At 38.5% G+C, this 20762-nt stretch overlaps 1 protein-coding gene across 1 annotated transcript in view; it reads right to left on the bottom strand.

Moving 5' to 3' along the window:
* LOC134317836 (ERC protein 2) overlaps nucleotides 1-20762 on the bottom strand; it is a 278737-nt gene that overhangs the window by 152018 nt on the left and 105957 nt on the right. Inside the window, exons 7-9 of the mRNA XM_062998556.1 lie at nucleotides 6089-6226; nucleotides 2437-2577; nucleotides 2307-2316 (exon numbers count right to left, since the gene is read on the bottom strand). Of these exons, the coding sequence (XP_062854626.1) occupies nucleotides 2307-2316; nucleotides 2437-2577; nucleotides 6089-6226 (289 nt within the window). The remainder of the gene's footprint in view (nucleotides 1-2306; nucleotides 2317-2436; nucleotides 2578-6088; nucleotides 6227-20762) is intronic.

Below are 20762 nucleotides of genomic sequence, written 5' to 3'. Positions count from 1 at the left end.
TTTGGGAAGCTTCTCTATAATGAAGCAAGATGGAACATAAAGAAAAATGTTCAGGGAAAGTCATAACAAAAAAGGAGATGGAGAAAGCGTATTTATTATAAAGCAGTGGGAACAGACCAATTCAACCTATTTTTATTGATCTACTTGCAAATTTGTGTTTTCCTGTGGCTTTATTTATATGAACCTTTAGGAGTTCATTGAAATTGCACTTGTAAAAAAGGCAAAGCAACCCGGAAAAAATCTAAAAGTCCAACACAAATCCCAAACCAATACTGGGCCAAACCAATACACTAAACACTACGCAAAACCGGAAAATGGAACTGTGCACTTCCAAACTAGGTAAAACTACAGAATACCAATTACAATAACATAGCAACCCATATCCAGAGTCAATACTGTAGCATCAGGATGTTAATATGAATACAAAGATCTCGGTCTACATCTCAATTCCAAGATACTTCTTCTCAAACTATTACTAGGCAGACGGCTCATTATTTTAGTTTTCTCAACATGCATTTATATAAAACGAACAAAAACTTCATATCAAAAGGAGAATAAAAACATATAATAAAACCAGGAAAACAGTGGCTTTTAGACAAGGTGGCCTCACTTCACTAGTTAGCATGCACTGTTATCAGGCTCACTTGTACAAAGAACCCACCAAAGCTAATGTTATTCATCCATGGCTGCACTCCACAGGTAGCCTGAACACTGAAGTCAGTTTCAGAAACACAAGCACCTTACTCATAACATGCAGGCTGGGGTTCTTTCGCCAATTTTGACAAAACTAATACTCAGTTTATTAACCAAACCACCAATCACCTCGTTCTTCCAGAAGTGACTGCAACCCACGCCAAACATTTCAACCCGCCTTCATGCAGCAAAAGCAGAGGTCAGGACTCTACAAACACCTGGGCTTTTATCTTCCACAACGTGCCACCTGACTGCCAATTTATTCTAAAAAAAAAACCTAATAAATCACAACAGGAGCAAACAACTAAATGCTAAGGCACCTTTTCTGAAGATGGGATTAGCAACCATCAATAAATAAAAAAGATAAATAAATATCCCCATTTATTTATAGTTTGCGCTAACCCCTCTTATTTCACCAGCTGGAGACAGTAACTTCATCCACTCTCTCGCCATACCACTCACCATACAACATATAATAATACATATTTTTTAGTTGACACATAAATGAAAACTGTATTTCCTTCCTGATGTCAGCAGCTATCAAAACATTTTGATGTGCTGGTTTAATATTTTAAAAAACAGCTTATGTAAACTAAGTAATTATATGTAGACCTATTTATTGCTCAACGTTTGAAGTCCGTAATTAAAGCTCTAAAAAATAAATGTGTTTACATGCTTTTGATCGGCACAGACTGAAAACAGAAAAATGGGACCTTCCTCGCAACTGTATATATGGCGCAGTATCAAAAAGCAATAAGTTATAATTTACCTGGAATGATGTGTGTGCTTATAAAAGAAAACATTCTCGTAAATTTTAGCTCTCTGAAAGATTGCCCTGGCATGTTCCCTGGAACAATAAAAAGTTAACCCTAGCCAAAAAGGGGGCAACAAGAGAAGGATAGAAACTTCTTTTTTTATGTTAACAATTTAAATTCAGGAGACTATATCAATTATATAGAGCAGTTATTAATACAGAAAAAAATAAAACTGCCTAAAGCATTTTTTAATACAAAGACAGCATAGCAAGGTGACAAGTAAAGACTTGTATGATACTGAATTTCTATAAATGTCGAACCTAAACAGTGCTGTAAATAAAGAACTCTTACACATAGATCGCTCATAACTGCTACTTATAAAAAAAAATCCTGAACATGCTACTCTAAATCAGTGTCGTATATTTAGACTAGATCATTGTTAGACTTAATTCTTGACTTAATTCTCAAGGATTTGGGACTAATCCATGCAAAATCTACATTATGACAGTCAGCAGCAATTCACTTTTTTGCTGACAATTGCCATAGATAGATGGCAGTACACTAGGGTCCAATAACCATGTCTTTTTTTTAGCTCGCCTTGGGCACAGGGGCACAGTCACACTCATACAGTTTAATCTTACAGCTTGATTGATTTATACACCTGTGGCTGAAGCACCTGAACTCAATTGTTAAAAGGAGTGTCCACAAAAAATGTATGGGAATTTAATTTCAGGGTCAGGTTGGGGTTAAACTTATTTCATGGATTCTTGGACTACTTCTAATTACATTAATGAGCCGACTCTGATTGGCTGATGGCATCATGAAAGTAAACAAAATGTATAGTCAAAAAAGTCATGCTAACTGGATTCTTTCTTGACCACTTTGTAATTGATTACACTTTGTAAATGTTAACTGGCAAAGATCACATACAAACAATGGACAGTGTTATGACATTTACTCCATGTATTTTTACATTGTAAACATTTACCCCTCTTTCCAAAAGCTGTGCCTGTAGGGAAGCAATCTTGTCCTTCAGCTCCTTGTTCTCCTTCTTACATGCCTCCATTTCCCCCTGCTTGTCTTGTAACGCCCTCTCTTTCTGTTCCTTTAGATGCTCTATGACCCTTTCCTGAAACAGCCGCAGAAAAAAGAGCCAATAAAAGAGTTACAGAGTATAAACAATGCGTAAGACATGTGTCATTCCAAACACAATGCCTCTTTTCATTCAGTCAAGTGTGTCATGCCTTGCCTTCGGCCCTTTACTGGGGCAGCAAGAAAAACTAATAAACATCTATAAAAATAACATCGGATGCTGAGAGAGCATTGGCAAATGTGCTGGTACAGTTGGTATATATAGCCAAAATGTTTGTGGACACCTAAAAATGAGCTTGTTGGACATTTCATTCCAAAACCACAGGTATTGACAGAGTCAGTCCATCATTCACGGCAAAGGTTTCAACAGGATTTTCTGTTAAAACTGAAAGAGTTTCTAAGTTTAGCCACTGCTATTTGACAAAAGGTTCTGGGTGTCAATCAACAATCCAATTAATCCTGAAGTTGTTTAGTAGGGTTGAGGTAAGCAATCTCTGCAGGTCATCTGAGTTTTTCTAGAGTGTAGAAAAGTCAAACAGTTATGTTAGAACAAGAAAAGACCTTTTCCAAACTTTTGTGCTACTATGTTGGAAGTAAATTAATTATTTACATATTTAATTTTGCGCATTAGCCATAGGTGTAGATGAGACATCTGAACTCAATAAGAAGAAGTGTCCACATACGCTTGGCCATAATGTACATTTTTTTTTTTTTTTTTTTTTTTTTTTTTAAATAAAATTGTTTTTTAAATAAAAGTGATTTTCCTCCTGTTTTTATGGTCCATTTTGTGGTCAGAATTAACGGCATTGAAACATTGACACCTAGCAAAAATAAGACGCCAAAAAAGTTTTACAGCGCCTTCAATTAATGTTTACATATGTGTTTTTTTAAAGAACTTTGGTCACTGTTTTTGAGCATAAGTCCTGGTACTTTAGACTTACTAGAGAAAAAAAGAAAGGGAACGGTCTCATATCAGTTCAACTGGAAAACTAGTACATCTACAAGATTGTGACTGCAACCAGTGTGTGATCACTGGACTCTTCAAAAGAGATTACACTGCATCAAAGCTGTTACCACAGCCAGCAACCCCAAAGGTATTCTTGACAGATCTGACAACATGAGCATTTGGAAACCAACAGAAGAGGTTACAGTTGGAAAAATTATCTCGTTAAGTACTTTTGGGTGGCTGTCATTGCAAATGAGGGCAAGAAGAACTTTATCACAAATCTAGCCATTTCAGATCTCAAAGCTTGCATTGTGAGTTGAAACACTAGTATTTTGGGAAAAGGGGAGTGCAGTTGTGCTTGTTCTTTTTTCTGCACTGTCCACATTCAAAGACTTTAAAAAGCTGTCATTGGGCATTGGTCTTCATTGGTGTGATTCACTGGGTGAAAGGCAGGAAACACCCCGGACAGGTTGCCAGTCCATCACACACACAATCATATTTAGGACAGTTTTCAGTAGCTCTAATTGGCCTGACTGCATGGGTCTGTTCGAAAACCTAGTGAGCTCTCTACATAGGCAGCATTTTACATCATCCTACGCGCACTCCCAAGAAGAAGGCTGTTCCAATTCTTAGATGCATTAAAATGCTGCCTTATGAGGTGCCTTATTTTGAAGCAATAAACTGCCTGAATAACGATGGAGCATCCAAGCATTCCTTACCGGTGAAGGCAGTCCCAGAATTCAGTGCAGCACAACTTTTCTCAAAAAAAATGACAAATAGGGAAGACGAATGTGGAGCAACGAACAAAGTTCTTTTCAAATGTAAATAAATTGATTTGTATTTTGGGCGTACAAGTGTCATTTATTTGTAAATTCAGTCTTGTCAGTGACAGTGTAATCATTTTTGGGAGATGTTAGCAGCCTATTGGTTTGAATTGCTTATTAGGGTTTAAAAACTTTTTTTAACTTTTGACATAAATTTTTGCGGTTACACCCCAAAATATTGTGGAAAGTCTTAGAATAAAGATTATTAATGAGAGGAATCAAGGCTGCAAAGAGAGAGCACTGGGCTGGAACTCCAAATTTGGAGATCCATGGTTTTGGAATTTGATGGTCAAGTGTTCACATTAGGGTTCTCACACTTTTCAGTCGGACGCTTCATTGACAACTAAACTGCTAAATGCTAAATGACTAAACAAAACACTTGATGACCAATCATGCTGTAAACAAAAAAATGATACCAAAATGTGTTTTATATGATCTTATTAATATTAAGACAGTGCTGTAATGTTAGGCATAGCTGTCCCAGCAAATCAGTAGTCAGGCCAAAGGTAACTCATTATAGTAAGAGTAAGTCTGATAAAAAAAAAAAAAACATGTTAGAAATGGATGTACATGTGGACCTAATGATCCTTAATGAGAATCATGAGAGTTCTGCAAATCCCTGAGTGTGATTTTATTATCGCCGACCAGACGATGCTCAGTGTGAGAATTTCACATACAAAACAAAGCCTAAGTGTTCTATAGGTAAACAAAGATTTAACAACACCACCTGAATTCCATTCCCTGTGACTCAAATATTCCACTCTCTTAAAATCTGACTTTCAGGAAAATCACGTTGGTAAGTTGGTACATTTTCCTGCTATTGACCTTTGTGGGCAAAAAGAAAGACAGACTTGGTCTTCTAAGTATTTCATCATGTGAAGTGTGAAGTCAACTGTAACAAAAGCTTCTACCAAGAGCAGCAGTAATGTGATGCAGCAGTAGTAACAAACTAAAAGCACTAAGCAAAGGTTTACGAATAAAACTGACCACCAATCAGCTCTTTCAGACAAATGGAATGAATCAGTCATCAAGAAAGTCATGTCTAGCCATGATTACCATGATTACATCAGCATAGGTAAGAAAATAATCACTAACTATAGGCAATGTGATGCAAAGAGAACTCAGTAACTTCAATGATTTTTTTGTATAACAGGTAGGGTTGTGCCTCGCCACCAGCAGAAATTGAGAAAGAGTTCTTGGAAAAAGAGTAAAGAAAGGAAACTCATAACAAGCTATGAATAGCAATGTATAAGCTACACCCCACCACACCAACTAGTGCAGCCCATGCCCATGGTAGCTCCAAACATAGGGCACACTCCTGAATGGGTCATCATTTATTCTTTGAGGCAGCTCGCTCAGACTAGGAGATTCTGTCATAACAGCCAAAAAGAGGCATGATACAGCAGGAGAAAGTGTGCCGACACCTAAGTGGGAAGAAAACCAGACCGGACTGAGCCCAGCATCACAGTTTTAAGGGAAAAGCTGATTTCCAACAGAGGAGCCGGAAACTCTGTGAGAGAGAAACTATAATAAAAAAAACACTTTCACCTGGAGCAAACACGTCAATTATCTGCGCCACCATGCCAACCATAAATGCCATGACAAAAGTCACCGATCTCCATGGCAGGTGGGACCATTACAGAGATTTAACATGTACTCTGTATTGTACATTCCAAACCATAACCTATGTTAGAGTGAATGTATCATTTGGTTTTGTGATGCAAATGTCATGCAAATATGATGTTACCAGACAAGCATCCAAGCATCATCAATTCTACCTTCTCAGATAGGGCCTCCTCAAGAGTGGTGAGAGCTGTGTCTGTGTTGCTGGAGTCCATTTGTAGAGACTTTACTCTGTCCCTCAAACATTCCAGTTGTTTCTCCTTATCCTTCAACTGATCCTGAAGGTTTTCAATCTGAGACAAAGAGGAGTACAGAAAGAGGAACAAAATATATTTTTATGTCTCATAACAGTAGAAATATATTGTGCTACAAACTTCTATTCACATTTCATATATGATGTTTGCATTTTTCCGTTTTGTTTTGTTTTGTCTCGATTGTACGAAGATTCTTCAAAAAGTTTTCATCCTTTTTTAAACACCTTCCAATGCATTTTTCCCAGCGTTGTACCAACTTTTCAATGCCATCAACCAACAATGTTTTTGGTTAAGCACGTAGTCTGCTTTAACATCTTTATCACATCAAAATCTTCTTCCCCTTAAAGCTTCTTTGAGCAGTCCAAAAACGGTGGAACTCAGATGGTGGAACTACTCCTCCTGTCCTCATGTTCCCAACAAAAATATATAAAAGTGCGGAAACTTTTTGAAGATCCCGCGTAACTTCTCTGCCACTGCCCTGACCAAGACTCTTACATGCCCACCACAGTCAGTTGCACATGTTGGCTGGCCAGTCAGGCCAACAGTACTGCTGTGATTCAAACTTGATAGCTTGAGATACCAGGTGTGGAGGGTAAGCGCATTAGCGCACCTGACCATGAGCTTCTTCGACATCCCATTCCCATTCATTCAAAAATCCTGGGCTTGCTATTTTAACAGCCTCCACTCTCCACACTGAACTTGTAAAATAACCTTGCTATGTGAACATGGACACAGTAATGCTGGAACAGAAAAAGTCTTCTTAAATTGTTGCCACAAGGTTATTTTAAATAAATCTATTTAATACGCCCGTGAGAAAGTGTGGCTAAGGGGTCAGAACTTAATAATTAGAAAGGGGGTCCAAATACTTTTTGACGATCCAATTAAAATAATTTAAAAAAAACCTAGTGAACCCAAACTACCACCCAATTAACTTAATACCCCCAACATCCAGACATACTGTAGTCATATTCCCATAGTCTTACAGATGTGTCTGCCTGCATTCCTGTCATGGGTACATTGATAGATAATACAAAAATGATGAAAGTTATTTTGTAAATGAATCAAATTGCACCATTCTGACTGTGGCATAATTGCTTAGTGCTGCCGGTTAAAGCCACAGGGCTTTATCTGCAAAGTTAAACAGCCCAGACCGAGTGGGAAAAGAACTCACAAGGACTGAAAATAATGTTGCTCTGGCGTTATTGTGCCACCCAGGGAATACTTTCAAACAGAGATTAAGTGATATGTGGCCTCAAAGTGGAAGATGGGAACGAATAAGTGAGACAGAGTTTGGAGTCAGGGTCATTTAGCTCATTTAGATTCATAGTATGCTAAAAGTACACGTTTTGCCATAGCCTTTCTGAACTGTTGCTTCGTTTTAAATGTTAATGCACTCATTGTGTGAGGTGCTTGTTTGTTTGGGTACACAGGTATATAAAAACAACAAAATCAAATAAACTTCCTGTGAACAGTTTAGAAAGAACACTTTGTTTTAGCATGACTGTTCCCCTGTGCAGACAGTAAGATCCATAAAGGCTTGCTTTAAATAGTTGGGTGAGGAAGAGCTCCAGTGGTCTGCACAGAACCCTGACCTCAACTTCACTGAATACCTTTGATTTCATTTTCATTTCACTGGGAAACACTAAGCGCAAGGCAAGAATTCACCATTCATACCCCTCAGAAACCGCCAATCATGTCTAGCAAGCCTTTAGCACAGCTGAAATTTAAACCCAGATCTCAGTGGTAATGAGCTAACATAATTGAGTGCTGCACCACCCAAGCAGAATGTTGATTAAGAGCCAGACTTTTCCCCTCCAACATCAGATGCCTGATTAAAAAAAAAAATTCTGACTGAATAAGCACAATTTCCAAAGAAACAGTCGAAAGTATTATGGAAAGTCTTTCTAGAAAAGCATGTCCATGGTTTCATAATGGGATGCCTAACAAGCTGGTCAGATGTCTGCATACTTCTGGCCATACTGTGTAACAACCTGCAGCATTCTCCTGATAGACTGCCAGATTATAACATCCTCTCCAAAGAATGCTTTTTACTTTTCAATGGTCCAAAAGTGATCAACTGATACTTGACATTGAGCATGGTGATCTTATGTAAAGCTGTTAGGATATGAAAATGTGATTCATAAAGCTGGAGCAGCTCTCGTGATTCCAACAATAACTAAACTTCAGTAGAAGGTGTTGCATTTGTATGCATTTCAGAGTAAGCACATGCTGGTCCCATTCTGTGAGCTTGTGTGGCCTACAGATTAGTGGCTGTTGCTATACTCTTAGACTTTTCCACTTCACAATAACAGCACTTACAGTTAACTAGCACAGCTTTAGCATGGCAGAAACATTTTGGAAAAATGCCATTCAGAAAGTCAGTAAACGCTTTGTGCGTCTAATGTTTGTCTATGAATATATAATAGCTTTATGCTTCACATGCTTTTGGCCAAAAGACAGGCCATAGACAAAGAAGGTTGGTAGTTTCTACACTGAACACACTGAACACACTTTTTGCTTGACCACCCTCTTACACAGTGTGTGTGGTTCTCAAGGGGTCTCTGAGAGCCTTATTTCAGGGCAAATTTAGCACGCCGCTCCAGCTAGTAGATAAAGCGTTTCATTCCTCCCACTGCAACATTTTCTTTGGCCAGCATGGTCAGCTAAAACAATGCCACTACCAAAATATTTAAGCGTGTAACGCGGCCTCTGTTCCGTGCAGTCGAGCGAGAAAAAATGCAACTTAAAAACCCCTTTCTAAAAAACACTGGAAGAAAACTCCAATAAAAAGGGATAAAAAAGGTTAAACTCCATAGAACTAAAACTTTCAGCATTATACTCTGCCCAGCGCTAACTTATGGTAAAAGAAAAAAAAAGAAATAAAAAGAAAGGAAATAATTGAAAGAACTTGAGAAAAGAAAAAGAAGAAAGAAGAAAAAAGATGGACCACCTACAGCTGGAGTGCTGGGACTGTAAACTGAGCTGGTATGTCATAAACACTGAGACATCTTCGTCTGTTCAGGGCCAGATTGTGTCGAGCTGCGCCGCTCATTGAAAAATAGCCCGTCTAACAAACCTCTCTCTTTTAGATTGCGGAGCAAAATCTAAAATCACAAGCATTAGTATGGAGTTTTCCCCTACTTGCCTTTGCAGACATAACAGGCTCTTGTTTTTTGGAAAGACTTTCCACAAGATTTTGAAGAGTGTCTGTGGAAATTTGTAGCCATGTAGTTGAATAAGCATTTGTAAGGTCCAGTCCTGCCTTGCAATTATGTCAATTGATTCCCAAAAGTGTTTAATTGGGTTGTGTATGCTACTAAAGTTCCTTCAGACCAAACTTATCAAACTTAGAGCATATTGACTGTGCTTTGTCTAATTGGGCCCAGTCATCGTACAATAGTGAATAAATATGGTAAAGAATGGTATGCAAATATATGTATATATATACAGGGTTGGACAATGAAACTGAAACACCTGGTTTTAGACCACAATAATTTATTAGTATGGTGTAGGGCCTCCTTTTGCGGCCAATACAGCGTCAATTCGTCTTGGAAATGACATATACAAGTCCTGCACAGTGGTCAGAGGGATTTTAAGCCATTCTTCTTGCAGGATAGTGGCCAGGTCACTACGTGATGCTGGTGGAGGAAAACGTTTCCTGACTCGCTTCTCCAAAACACCCCAAAGTGGCTCAATAATATTTAGATCTGGTGACTGTGCAGGCCAAGGGAGATGTTCAACTTCACTTTCATGTTCATCAAACCAATCTTTCACCAGTCTTGCTGTGTGTATTGGTGCATTGTCATCCTGATACACGGCACCGCCTTCAGGATACAATGTTTGAACCATTGGATGCACATGGTCCTCCAGAATGGTTCGGTAGTCCTTGGCAGTGACGCGCCCATCTAGCACAAGTATTGGGCCAAGGGAATGCCATGATATGGCAGCCCAAACCATCACTGATCCACCCCCATGCTTCACTCTGGGCATGCAACAGTCTGGGTGGTACGCTTCTTTGGGGCTTCTCCACACCGTAACTCTCCCGGATGTGGGGAAAACAGTAAAGGTGGACTCAGAGAACAATACATGTTTCACATTGTCCACAGCCCAAGATTTGCGCTCCTTGCACTATTGAAACCGACGTTTGGCATTGGCACGAGTGACCAAAGGTTTGGCTATAGCAGCCCGGCCGTGTATATTGACCCTGTGGAGCTCCCGACGGACAGTTCTGGTGGAAACAGGAGAGTTGAGGTGCACATTTAATTCTGCCGTGATTTGGGCAGCCGTGGTTTTATGTTTTTTGGATACAATCCGGGTTAGCACCCGAACATCCCTTTCAGACAGCTTCCTCTTGCGTCCACAGTTAATACTGTTGGATGTGGTTTGTCCTTCTTGGTGGTATGCTGACATTACCCTGGATACCGTGGCTCTTGATACATCACAAAGACTTGCTGTCTTGGTCACAGATGCGCCAGCAAGACGTGCACCAACAATTTGTCCTCTTTTGAACTCTGGTATGTCACCCATAATGTTGTGTGCATTGAAATATTTTGAGCAAAACTGTGCTCTTACCCTGCTAATTGAACCTTCACACTCTGCTCTTACTGGTGCAATGTGCAATTAATGAAGATTGGCCACCAGACTGGTCCAATTTAGCCATGAAACCTCCCACACTAAAATGACAGGTGTTTCAGTTTCATTGTCCAACCCCTGTATATATACAGTGTATCACAAAAGTGAGTACACCCCTCACATTTCTGCAAATATTTCATTATATCTTTTCATGGGACAACACTATAGACATGAAACTTGGATATAACTTAGAGTAGTCAGTGTACAGCTTGTATAGCAGTGTAGATTTACTGTCTTCTGAAAATAACTCAACACACAGCCATTAATGTCTAAATAGCTGGCAACATAAGTGAGTACACCCCACAGTGAACATGTCCAAATTGTGCCCAAATGTGTCGTTGTCCCTCCCTGGTGTTATGTGTCAAGGTCCCAGGTGTAAATGGGGAGCAGGGCTGTTAAATTTGGTGTTTTGGGTACAATTCTCTCATACTGGCCACTGGATATTCAACATGGCACCTCATGGCAAAGAACTCTCTGAGGATGTGAGAAATAGAATTGTTGCTCTCCACAAAGATGGCCTGGGCTAAAAGAAGATTGCTAACACCCTGAAACTGAGCTACAGCATGGTGGCCAAGGTCATACAGCGGTTTTCCAGGACAGGTTCCACTCGGAACAGGCTTCGCCAGGGTCGACCAAAGAAGTTGAGTCCACGTGTTCGGCGACATATCCAGAGGTTGGCTTTAAAAAATAGACACATGAGTGCTGCCAGCATTGCTGCAGAGGTTGAAGACGTGGGAGGTCAGCCTGTCAGTGCTCAGACCATACACCGCACACTGCATCAACTCGGTCTGCATGGTCGTCATCCCAGAAGGAAGCTGACGCACAAGAAAGCCCGCAAACAGTTTGCTGAAGACAAGCAGTCCAAGAACATGGATTACTGGAATGCCCTGTGGTCTGACGAGACCAAGATAAACTTTTTTGGCTCAGATGGTGTCCAGCATGTGTGGCGGCGCCCTGGTGAGAAGTACCAAGACAACTGTATCTTGCCTACAGTCAAGCATGGTGGTGGTAGCATCATGGTTTTGGGCTGCATGAGTGTTGCTGGCACTGGGGAGCTGCAGTTCATTGAGGGAAACATGAATTCCAACATGTACTGTGACATTCTGAAACAGAGCATGATCCCCTCCCTTCGAAAACTTTTTTTTTGAAAAAGATAACGACCCCAAACACAACCTCCAAGATGACAACTGCCTTGCTGAGGAAGCTGAAGGTAAAGGTGATGGACTAAACCCAATTGAGCACCTGTGGCGCATCCTCAAGTGGAAGGTAAAGGAGTTCAAGGTGTCTAACATCCACCAGCTCTGTGATGTCATCATGGAGGAGTGGAAGAGGATTCCAGTAGCAACCTGTGCAGCTCTGGTGAATTCCATGCCCAAGAGGGTTAAGGCAGTGCTGGATAATAATGGTGGTCACACAAAATATTGACACTTTGGGCACAATTTGGACATGTTCACTGTGGGGTGTACTCACTTATGTTGCCAGCCATTTAGACATTAATGGCTGTGTGTTGAGTTATTTTCAGAAGACAGTAAATCTACACTGCTATACAAGTTGTACACTGACTACTCTAAGTTATATCCAAGTTTTATTTCTATAGTGTTGTCCCATGAAAAGATATAATAAAATATTTGCAGAAATGTGAGGGGTGTACTCACTTTTGTGATACACTGTGTATATATATATATATATATATATATATATATATATATATATATATATATATATATATACCTGTTAGCAGTACATTATTATAAAAATGGCATTATATTGTGATACAGTACATGCTATGTATTTATTAAATAAGATGAACACTTGCATCATCTATCTTGGCTTGCACATCTATCCTGAAATATAAGAAGCTCACAATGTTTACACAGCACTATACTACAGTAAACTAGCATGACAAGACAAATGCTCAGCTTAGTCACTTTCACATTTATCTGTAAACAGACCTCTGATATGACAAGAACTACTGGTAGGTCCAGACTGACAGATCATAACAGATTAACAGATATCCTACTTATTAAACCATCAGCTTGAGATCAATGTTGAAGATTATGCCTACATCCTTAAAACACATGAAAGTTTTTTAATAGTAATTTAATAGTTTGGCCCATTAGTCATTTTTGCGCTCTGTCACTTTGTAGCTTTTTTGTCCTTAATATTTGCTGCCTGACCTTTTTTCTAATGAACCACCATCTTTGAAATATTAATAATTGATCTTTGCTGCGTCCCTCAGCCAGTAAAGCTGGAATTTAACCCTACTTTCCTTTTTGACTTTTTTTGGCATAATCAATAGTTATTTCTCTATACCATACCGTTATTCTGACATACTACTTTCACTGTTTTGCTACCCAGTTGATCCTATTGCAAGTGATTAATGATGACCACAGCAAAACAGCAGCCGCGGTTTCATTACAGATCCTCTCAAGCTTGACACATTAAACAGCAGATGTCTGCCTAGGCTTGGGTTGGGCCGCAGAAGAACATTTAGAGACTTGCCCTAAAACCACTCCAGTGTTGTTTTAGGTGAAGAATTTGGGTCATTGTTGAACGGTGAAATGATACGTAGCGTTTGCTGTTTGGCTCAAATAGTTAGATTTGTGTCTCATCAGACTGGATCATCTTTTTCCTTGTGTTCCCAGAATCCTTTACATGGCATTAGCAAACTACAAGCTCAATGGCTTCTGCCCAGCCACTCTGCACAGGACTTTTGAACTCTTAGAGTGACCGTGGGTTCTTTTACACCTCCCTGACCAGGGCCCTTTCTGCCCATATGCCAGATTTGATTGCACCACCAGTGTTAAAAGTTTCAAGGTTGTGCCAAGCTTTAACATTATTAAGGCCACTGTGATCCTGGAAAGGCCCAAAGTTGTAGATATTGTTTTATATCCTTGCCCTGATCTATGCATTGGTCCAGTTTGACAGAGAAGGTCAACACATAGTTCCCTAGACTTCATGACTTGGCTTTAGCTGGTCCCATTGCAAGAGAATTGTGAATTAAGCAAATGCGTTTTATGCTTTTACAAGATTTGGTTCAAATAATCATTTAATTAGTAAGTCATTAAGTAGAATAAAGTGTATCTGTGATGGAATTAAAGGACACTTTCAGGGTTTTTTTTTTTTTTTTTGTCCTAATCATGCAGTTTAAATTGTGAGTTCTTATAGATCCAGGTGTGGGTCTATACCTATACCTACAGTACCTTTCCAAACAAAATTGCAACATGTAGATTCAAACTGAAGTCTAGACACATGTAGGACAATTAAAGTAAACATGATGCACCTGACAAAAGTTTGGAAAGCCACCGCAAAGGTTTGTAATACTTACATGAAAAAGAGAGTTTTTTATTTTTAATGCATTTTTAAAAACATATTTAACTTAGTCATTTTTTGGTGATTATGTTTAGATTGATGGGTAAAAACGCCAATTATATCAATTTAAAATCAAACAAACAACACAATACATTGTGAAAAAAGTGAAGGGGTCTGAATTCACTGTCTGTGTTTTTGTACATAACCTTTTTGAAATACTGTATTTGGATAAATTACCACAGGCGGTGATTGCAGGATATCTGAAGCTGATAATTGGTTTTCACCAGCTTTAAAAGTCTATATCAATGGAATTATTGGTTGACAGAATTGACCTACAGTAGTGTTCAAAAAAATAGCAGTGATTTAAAAAAAGCGAATAAAGCACAAAATCATTATAATAACTTTTATTTCCATAAATGCAAATGCACTGAAAATACTTCACTTTCAATTCTAAATCAAAACATTAACAAAATTTAGCCAGTTTGTGTTAATCATTTACAGAAAGTTAAGAAAAATGAATATTAGGCTGTTCAAAAAAATAGCAGTGCCAGCATTTTTCTTTAAAAACTCAAAAAAATTATCTATAAACTGAAAAAAAAGTACTTTACTTTAAATTACTGAACTGATATTTAGTGGCATAACAATTGTTTCCGAGATCTGTGTTGCATGGAGTCGACCAACTTCTGGCACCTCTGAACAGGTATTCCAGTCCAGGATGATTACACTACATTCCACAGTTCTTCTGCATTTTTGGGTTTTGCCTCAAAAAAACGTGTTTCAGATTTCAGCCCACAAGTTATCTATGGGATTAAAGTCAGGAGATTAGGCTGGCCACTCTATTACCTCAATCTTGTTTGTCTGTAACCAAGATGTTTTGGGTCATTGTCATGTTGAAACACCCACTTTAAGGACATTTCTTCTTCGACATATAGGGCAATATGATCTCCTCAAGTGTTCTGATATATTTAAATTGATCCATGATCCCTTGTATGCCATAAATAGGCATAACACAATGGTATGAGAAACATCCCCATATCATCATTTTGTACCACTATGCTTTACTGTCTTCACAGTGTACTTTGGCTTGAATTCAGTGCTCGAGGGTTGTCTGACATACTGTCTATGAACACTAGACCCAAAAAGAACAATTTTGCTTTCACCAGTCCACAAAATGTTGAGCCATTTCTCTTTGGACCAGTCAATGTGTTCTTTGGGAAATTTGAACCCATTCAGGACGTGTCTTTTTCTTAACAACGGGACTTTGCAAGGAGTTCTTGCTGGTAAAGTGGCTTCACTTAATCATCTTCTGTACTCACTGGTAACTTCAGATGTTCCTTGATCTTTGGCTGAGTTGATCATTGGCTGAGTATTTGCCATTTTGGCTATTCTTCGATCCTTTCGAACAGTAGTTCCACGCTTCCTTCCGCGTCTTTCAGATTTTAGTTGTCACTTCAAGGCATTTGAGATCATTTTAGCTGAGCAGCATAATTTGCTGCACTTCTCTGTATGTTTTTGTCCCTCTACAATTAACTTTTTAATCGAAGTACGCTGTTCATCAGAACAATGTCTGGAACAACCCATTTTACCCAGTATTTCGAAAGGAAATGTGCTATGACCAACCTGAGCAACATTTGCCACTCTCCTACCTTAAATAAGGGCCAAAATTTACACTCATTCTTCTGCAGAATGAATTACTTCACCAATTGAACTCCTCACTGCTATTATTTTGAACAACCCACTTTCAATCAATGCTTCAATTACTCAGAATGATTGGCATGCATGTCCTAATTGTTGGGTTTGTTTTGTTTTCATTACTCTACTACACTTTCAAGCAGCCCCGGTTCTGGACTGCTTTGCTTGGGGGGGCAGTAAAACCTAATGAGGGGGCATGTTGATAGTCATGTTTTTGAAGCCAAAAATATATTCAAGGCTTGATTTGTGCATGAATGATGACAGCCAAGCTATTGATACTGGCTTAAAGTGATGTATGAGGTAAAGAAATAAAAATGCATGTTTTCGAACTTAAACTTAAAACCCAATGATTAAAAAATACATGTTGCTTATGTAAATGGAGAAAAAAGATTATCTAATTGTATTTCATTTTAATACGCCCCCTTAATTAAATTGCCATTACTAATAGAACAACTCTATTTCTTGAAAGGCTTTAATACAAATTTAAGTCAAAGCTGACAAATGTACCTACACACAGACTGAGAATATTCAAACGTGGAAATAGGAATGAGTGAGAATATTTATATTATTGGGAAATTAAAATATAAAGAAAACAAAAGAATACTAATTCTGTAAAAAAAAAGTGTTTACCAGTATACCTGCCTCTCGCTCACACTAACAGAACATATACTGCCGAACTGAACTGTTTGGGGCAGTCTGCCGATTTTTATATGACTCAAAGAGCCAATCAGGAATAAGAAAGGAAATATCTTCACACTGTAAAACAAAATGCATTTTTGTGATTGGTTCAGAGATAATTTTAAAAATAGCCGTTGCTTGCATTGTGCTTGGGGGGGCAAAGACACAATTTGGGGGGGCAATGCCCCCCTCAGCCCCCCCCTAGCGCCGGCCCTGCTTTCAAGTAAATTATTTGCTATAAAGAAATAGCATTTCTACTAAAATCAGTGATTTATCACGTTAATGGTGTTGGACTGCTATTTTTTTGAACACCACTGTATTTGTGTCACCATGAACGATATTTTTTTAACAGTTTACAAGTAAATGCAATTTTGGTGTATTGTAATTGAATATTGTAACCGCACGCACGCACGCACGCACACACTACAAGCACAATCTCAGTTCTCAGTAGAGCTGTCAGTGTTTGCTCTCTAGTGGCTTGGCTGAGTTACTACAAGTGAAATGCAAACATATGTTACATTGATTAAGTAGTGATAACCATCAGACCAAAAACATACAGTTTTCTCCTTTTTGGCAGGGTAGACCATTGTAAGATATAATGCTTTCTTTAACTCCATCTTCACCTGACTCAGTACAAACCAATCAAGAAGACAAAAGTATGATGTAAGAGTAAGAACAAGAGAAGGCAGGATGGAAAAAAGATAAAAAAGACAAAAAAAGAAGCAGGTTCATTGTTTTCTTAAACACCAACCCATTTATACTGTTCCCTTCTTTCCTGCCATAAAATCTGATACATATTTCCTGTCAAAAAGGCTTCTAAGGCCTTTGAAAACTTGGATAGGAACTTAAGGGGGAGTGAGCCTGTGGAAAATAAACTCAAAACATGCTCAGATCGCCACAAGTTCTGATTCCACTGATATGACAGGATTTGGCATGTTTATTACTCATTTTATTATTGTACCCTGTTACCCTAATTTACCCCTTTCTGTTCTATATTTGGTGTTTGGATGCTTTGCTGCTTCAGGGTCTGGATAAACTACCATAACTGAAAAAAACACTGCTTCTTAGTCCTAAAAAAGAAAATCTGGCCATCAGTCTGTAATCTGAGGCTCTAACACATACAGGTTATGTAGCGCAACAACAACCTTAGGACTTAAAAAAACAAGTCGAACTCTATATGACTCTTAAGAAATGAGATAATAAGTAGGCTTTTGAATTGGTGTAGTTTGTAGTGCTGTATCCTCACAGCGAGAAGGGTCCAACAGGTCGATGCTCTAAATCCAGCGTTTCTCGCGGTAAAAAGAGTAAATAAGCCCGGTTCAACTCCCAACAAACTACATTTCCCAGAAGCCACAGCGCTGATTAGCGCTAAGTCGCCGCACCTGCGAGTTATTTTGTGTAAGTAAACCCCGAAAGTTGTTCTGTGTCAAATCAAACTCAGTCGGTAAGGTTTCTCTTCACATTTATCTAACGTTAAAAGTAGCGCTTCATAGTCGTCTGCGGCTTCCGTTTTTGGAAGCCATTGCTCGTATTAAAATGAATCTTCTTGCGAGTCGATTCTTCATCTGAATCTGACTCGCAAACCGATTACCTGCTGGAATTATCATTGTACAAATAATTGTACAAATTAATATGACTGTCACAATAAATTGATAACTCTATATTTAATGTGAATGAATGTTAAGTATACGGTCATTTGCAATGGATTGCCACCCTTTCCAGAGTGTAATTTTTAGATGGCCCCAGACCACCTAGGACCTGAGCAGAATATAGTGGTTATTAAAAATAAATAAATGACATGTTTAGTTTTTACCAAATAATTCTGCTGTAGTATAGTTACAATTACATTTCGGTAAATGTGCTACAGATAAAACAGATCAAAGAAAACACCACCCATCATGTGGAACTGGCAGCAAAGGACCACTGTTTATTATAATGCAGTTACCAGCAGTGTGGCTCTTATGTTCACACTGCACAAGCTTACTCTCAAGAGCAGTTCTGATACTTCATGAATATAGCACTACAGTACATCTTTTCTACAAAATAAACTGAATGACCCTCCTTTCTAACTTGTTCATCAGCTTTACCATGATGATGTGAAGATTGGGCATGATTTAAGATCTTTTCACATACACTATTTCCATTTGTACACTAAAATGCTGAACTTGCATTTTGCTTTTATTTTAGAACATAATTTACTCACAATCAGCACACTGGAAAAAAAATAGTTTTCTTACCTTTAAAATTGAATACATTTTTCTCAGCTTGTTTTCAGTAAAAAAAAAAAAGGACTGTTATTAACTGTTATTAACAAAAAGATACAAAAGCCTACATGTCTCATGGTATGAAGGTGCATCAGAGCCCACAGTATAGGTGACTTGCATATATGTGAAAACACCATTGACAAAGAGGTGTATATTGGGATTTTAAAAATACTTGTGACATTAAGGCAACATCTTTCTCTAGCAAGTCTATGGTTAGTTCAGCAAGACAATGTCTGGCCTTATTGTGCATATGCGTTAACAGCATAGCTTTATAGACACAGAGTGCATGTGGTTGAATTGACGACAGTGACCACAGACTTATGATCAATTAAAGTCTTGTATTAACCAAGAAAAAAAAATATGTCTTTTGCAAAACTGCAACAATTAGTGTCCTCAGTTCCCAAACCATTAAAATTCTCATTAAAAGGTAGGGTTGATAGAACAAAGTTCAGATCACATTGTAAATATGTTTATATTTACAAAATACAATGAAGTTGATCAGTGAAAACATAATATTTCCTTATATTTTTTATTTCATTTTACTAAATGTCCCAACTTGTCTGGAAATGTAGCTTGTAGAAAGGAAAAAGGTAGGTGTGCGTTGCAAGAAAGCAAACACACACATGTAAACATACAACTCATGCCAATGAGGCAATGCGTTCAGCCGACGTAGTCTCTAGCCAGAATGATGCCATCTCAGCAACTTGATTCGTTACGGATTTTTACATGCATTTAGTAGCAATTCATTTAGCCTGTGGGCTAGAGGAGTCAATGTGCATTTGTGTGTGTGTGTGTAAATACAAGGCCTCTACTGTGTAAAGAAATGCTGCCCCCCCAAAAAAACCTCCTGTTACACAGATAGAAAATAGAGAACCCAAAAAACAGGCCAAGAGATGTTTGTCTTTCTGTAAGTTTGGCCACAGGAAGTAACACACACAGCTTTGAGTTCAAACATGTCATACAGATCATTATGATAAAGTGGTTTGCTTCAAAGATACACTAAATCGTCCTACTTCAAATTTTTTTTTTCCTTCAAGGTATTTAAAGCATATACTAGGACTTGCTCAGGTGGTGCGCTACCCCACACCGGTTTCGAATCTCAGAGATGTTATTGGCTGGCCAGGTGTCTACACAGACATGATTGGTTATGTCTAGGGTAGGGATGGCCAAAGCTCTGCACTTAATTGGCACTCTGTCTACTGTATTCCTGTTCTGAGCTCAGTGTTTGCTGGTGTACCTGCTGTAAACCATTTGATTAAAAAGAACAAAAGGATTTCTGAAAACTTGACTGAGCAATTGTCAGAATTTATTTGCTAAAAGTAAGGGTAAGATTGACTTTGCTGCTTTGAACAATGATCTTACATTTCTTAATTTTTTTTGTCTTGCCTGTTGATATCAGTATTGTTCCTGTCTTGGCCTTACTGGTGATGGTGTTTACTAGAACACTACACAGCAACTCTAAATGCTGTTATTTAAGGTTAATTTGATATAATGCTTTGTAAGATATTTTCCAGCTTTCCTGGACTGGATTTTGAAAATACGTGCTTTTTATCGTGCACCAACACAATGTTGGAACAGTATTCCGTATTGGTCGCATTCTTTTGAAATCACTTTAGTTGGAATCTGTAATAATCTGTATTTGAAATCTGTAGCCCTGCAAAAGCAATTCGTTGTTGTACTTGCTAGCATAGTTAAGGAAACAAGGTTAAATAGGTTAGCACAAAGGGCTAACACGTGCATCGTCGTCAGTCCAGCACCCCCACACACACCCTACATTAATTGTGTCCCTCTCACTAGTCCCTCACCCTGGAATGCTGTCGTGATTACCTATGCAATTATCAGCCACTTTCAGTTGTTTTTTTCTCCTTTTCCCTTTCATTTCCTTTCTTTTTCTTCCTTTCAAAGTACTTTCTGAAGCTTTGATCCAAGCTGGAGAAGAAAAACAATAAAAGAGAATAAATTGGCCCACCCAGTTAAAATATCTGCAGCTGTGGGTC

This window comes from Trichomycterus rosablanca, chromosome 7 (genome assembly GCF_030014385.1).
Source record: "Trichomycterus rosablanca isolate fTriRos1 chromosome 7, fTriRos1.hap1, whole genome shotgun sequence".
Classification (NCBI taxonomy): domain Eukaryota; kingdom Metazoa; phylum Chordata; class Actinopteri; order Siluriformes; family Trichomycteridae; genus Trichomycterus; species Trichomycterus rosablanca.
Note: the sequence above shows the minus strand (reverse complement) of the source record. Positions and strands in the feature narration are given on the sequence as shown.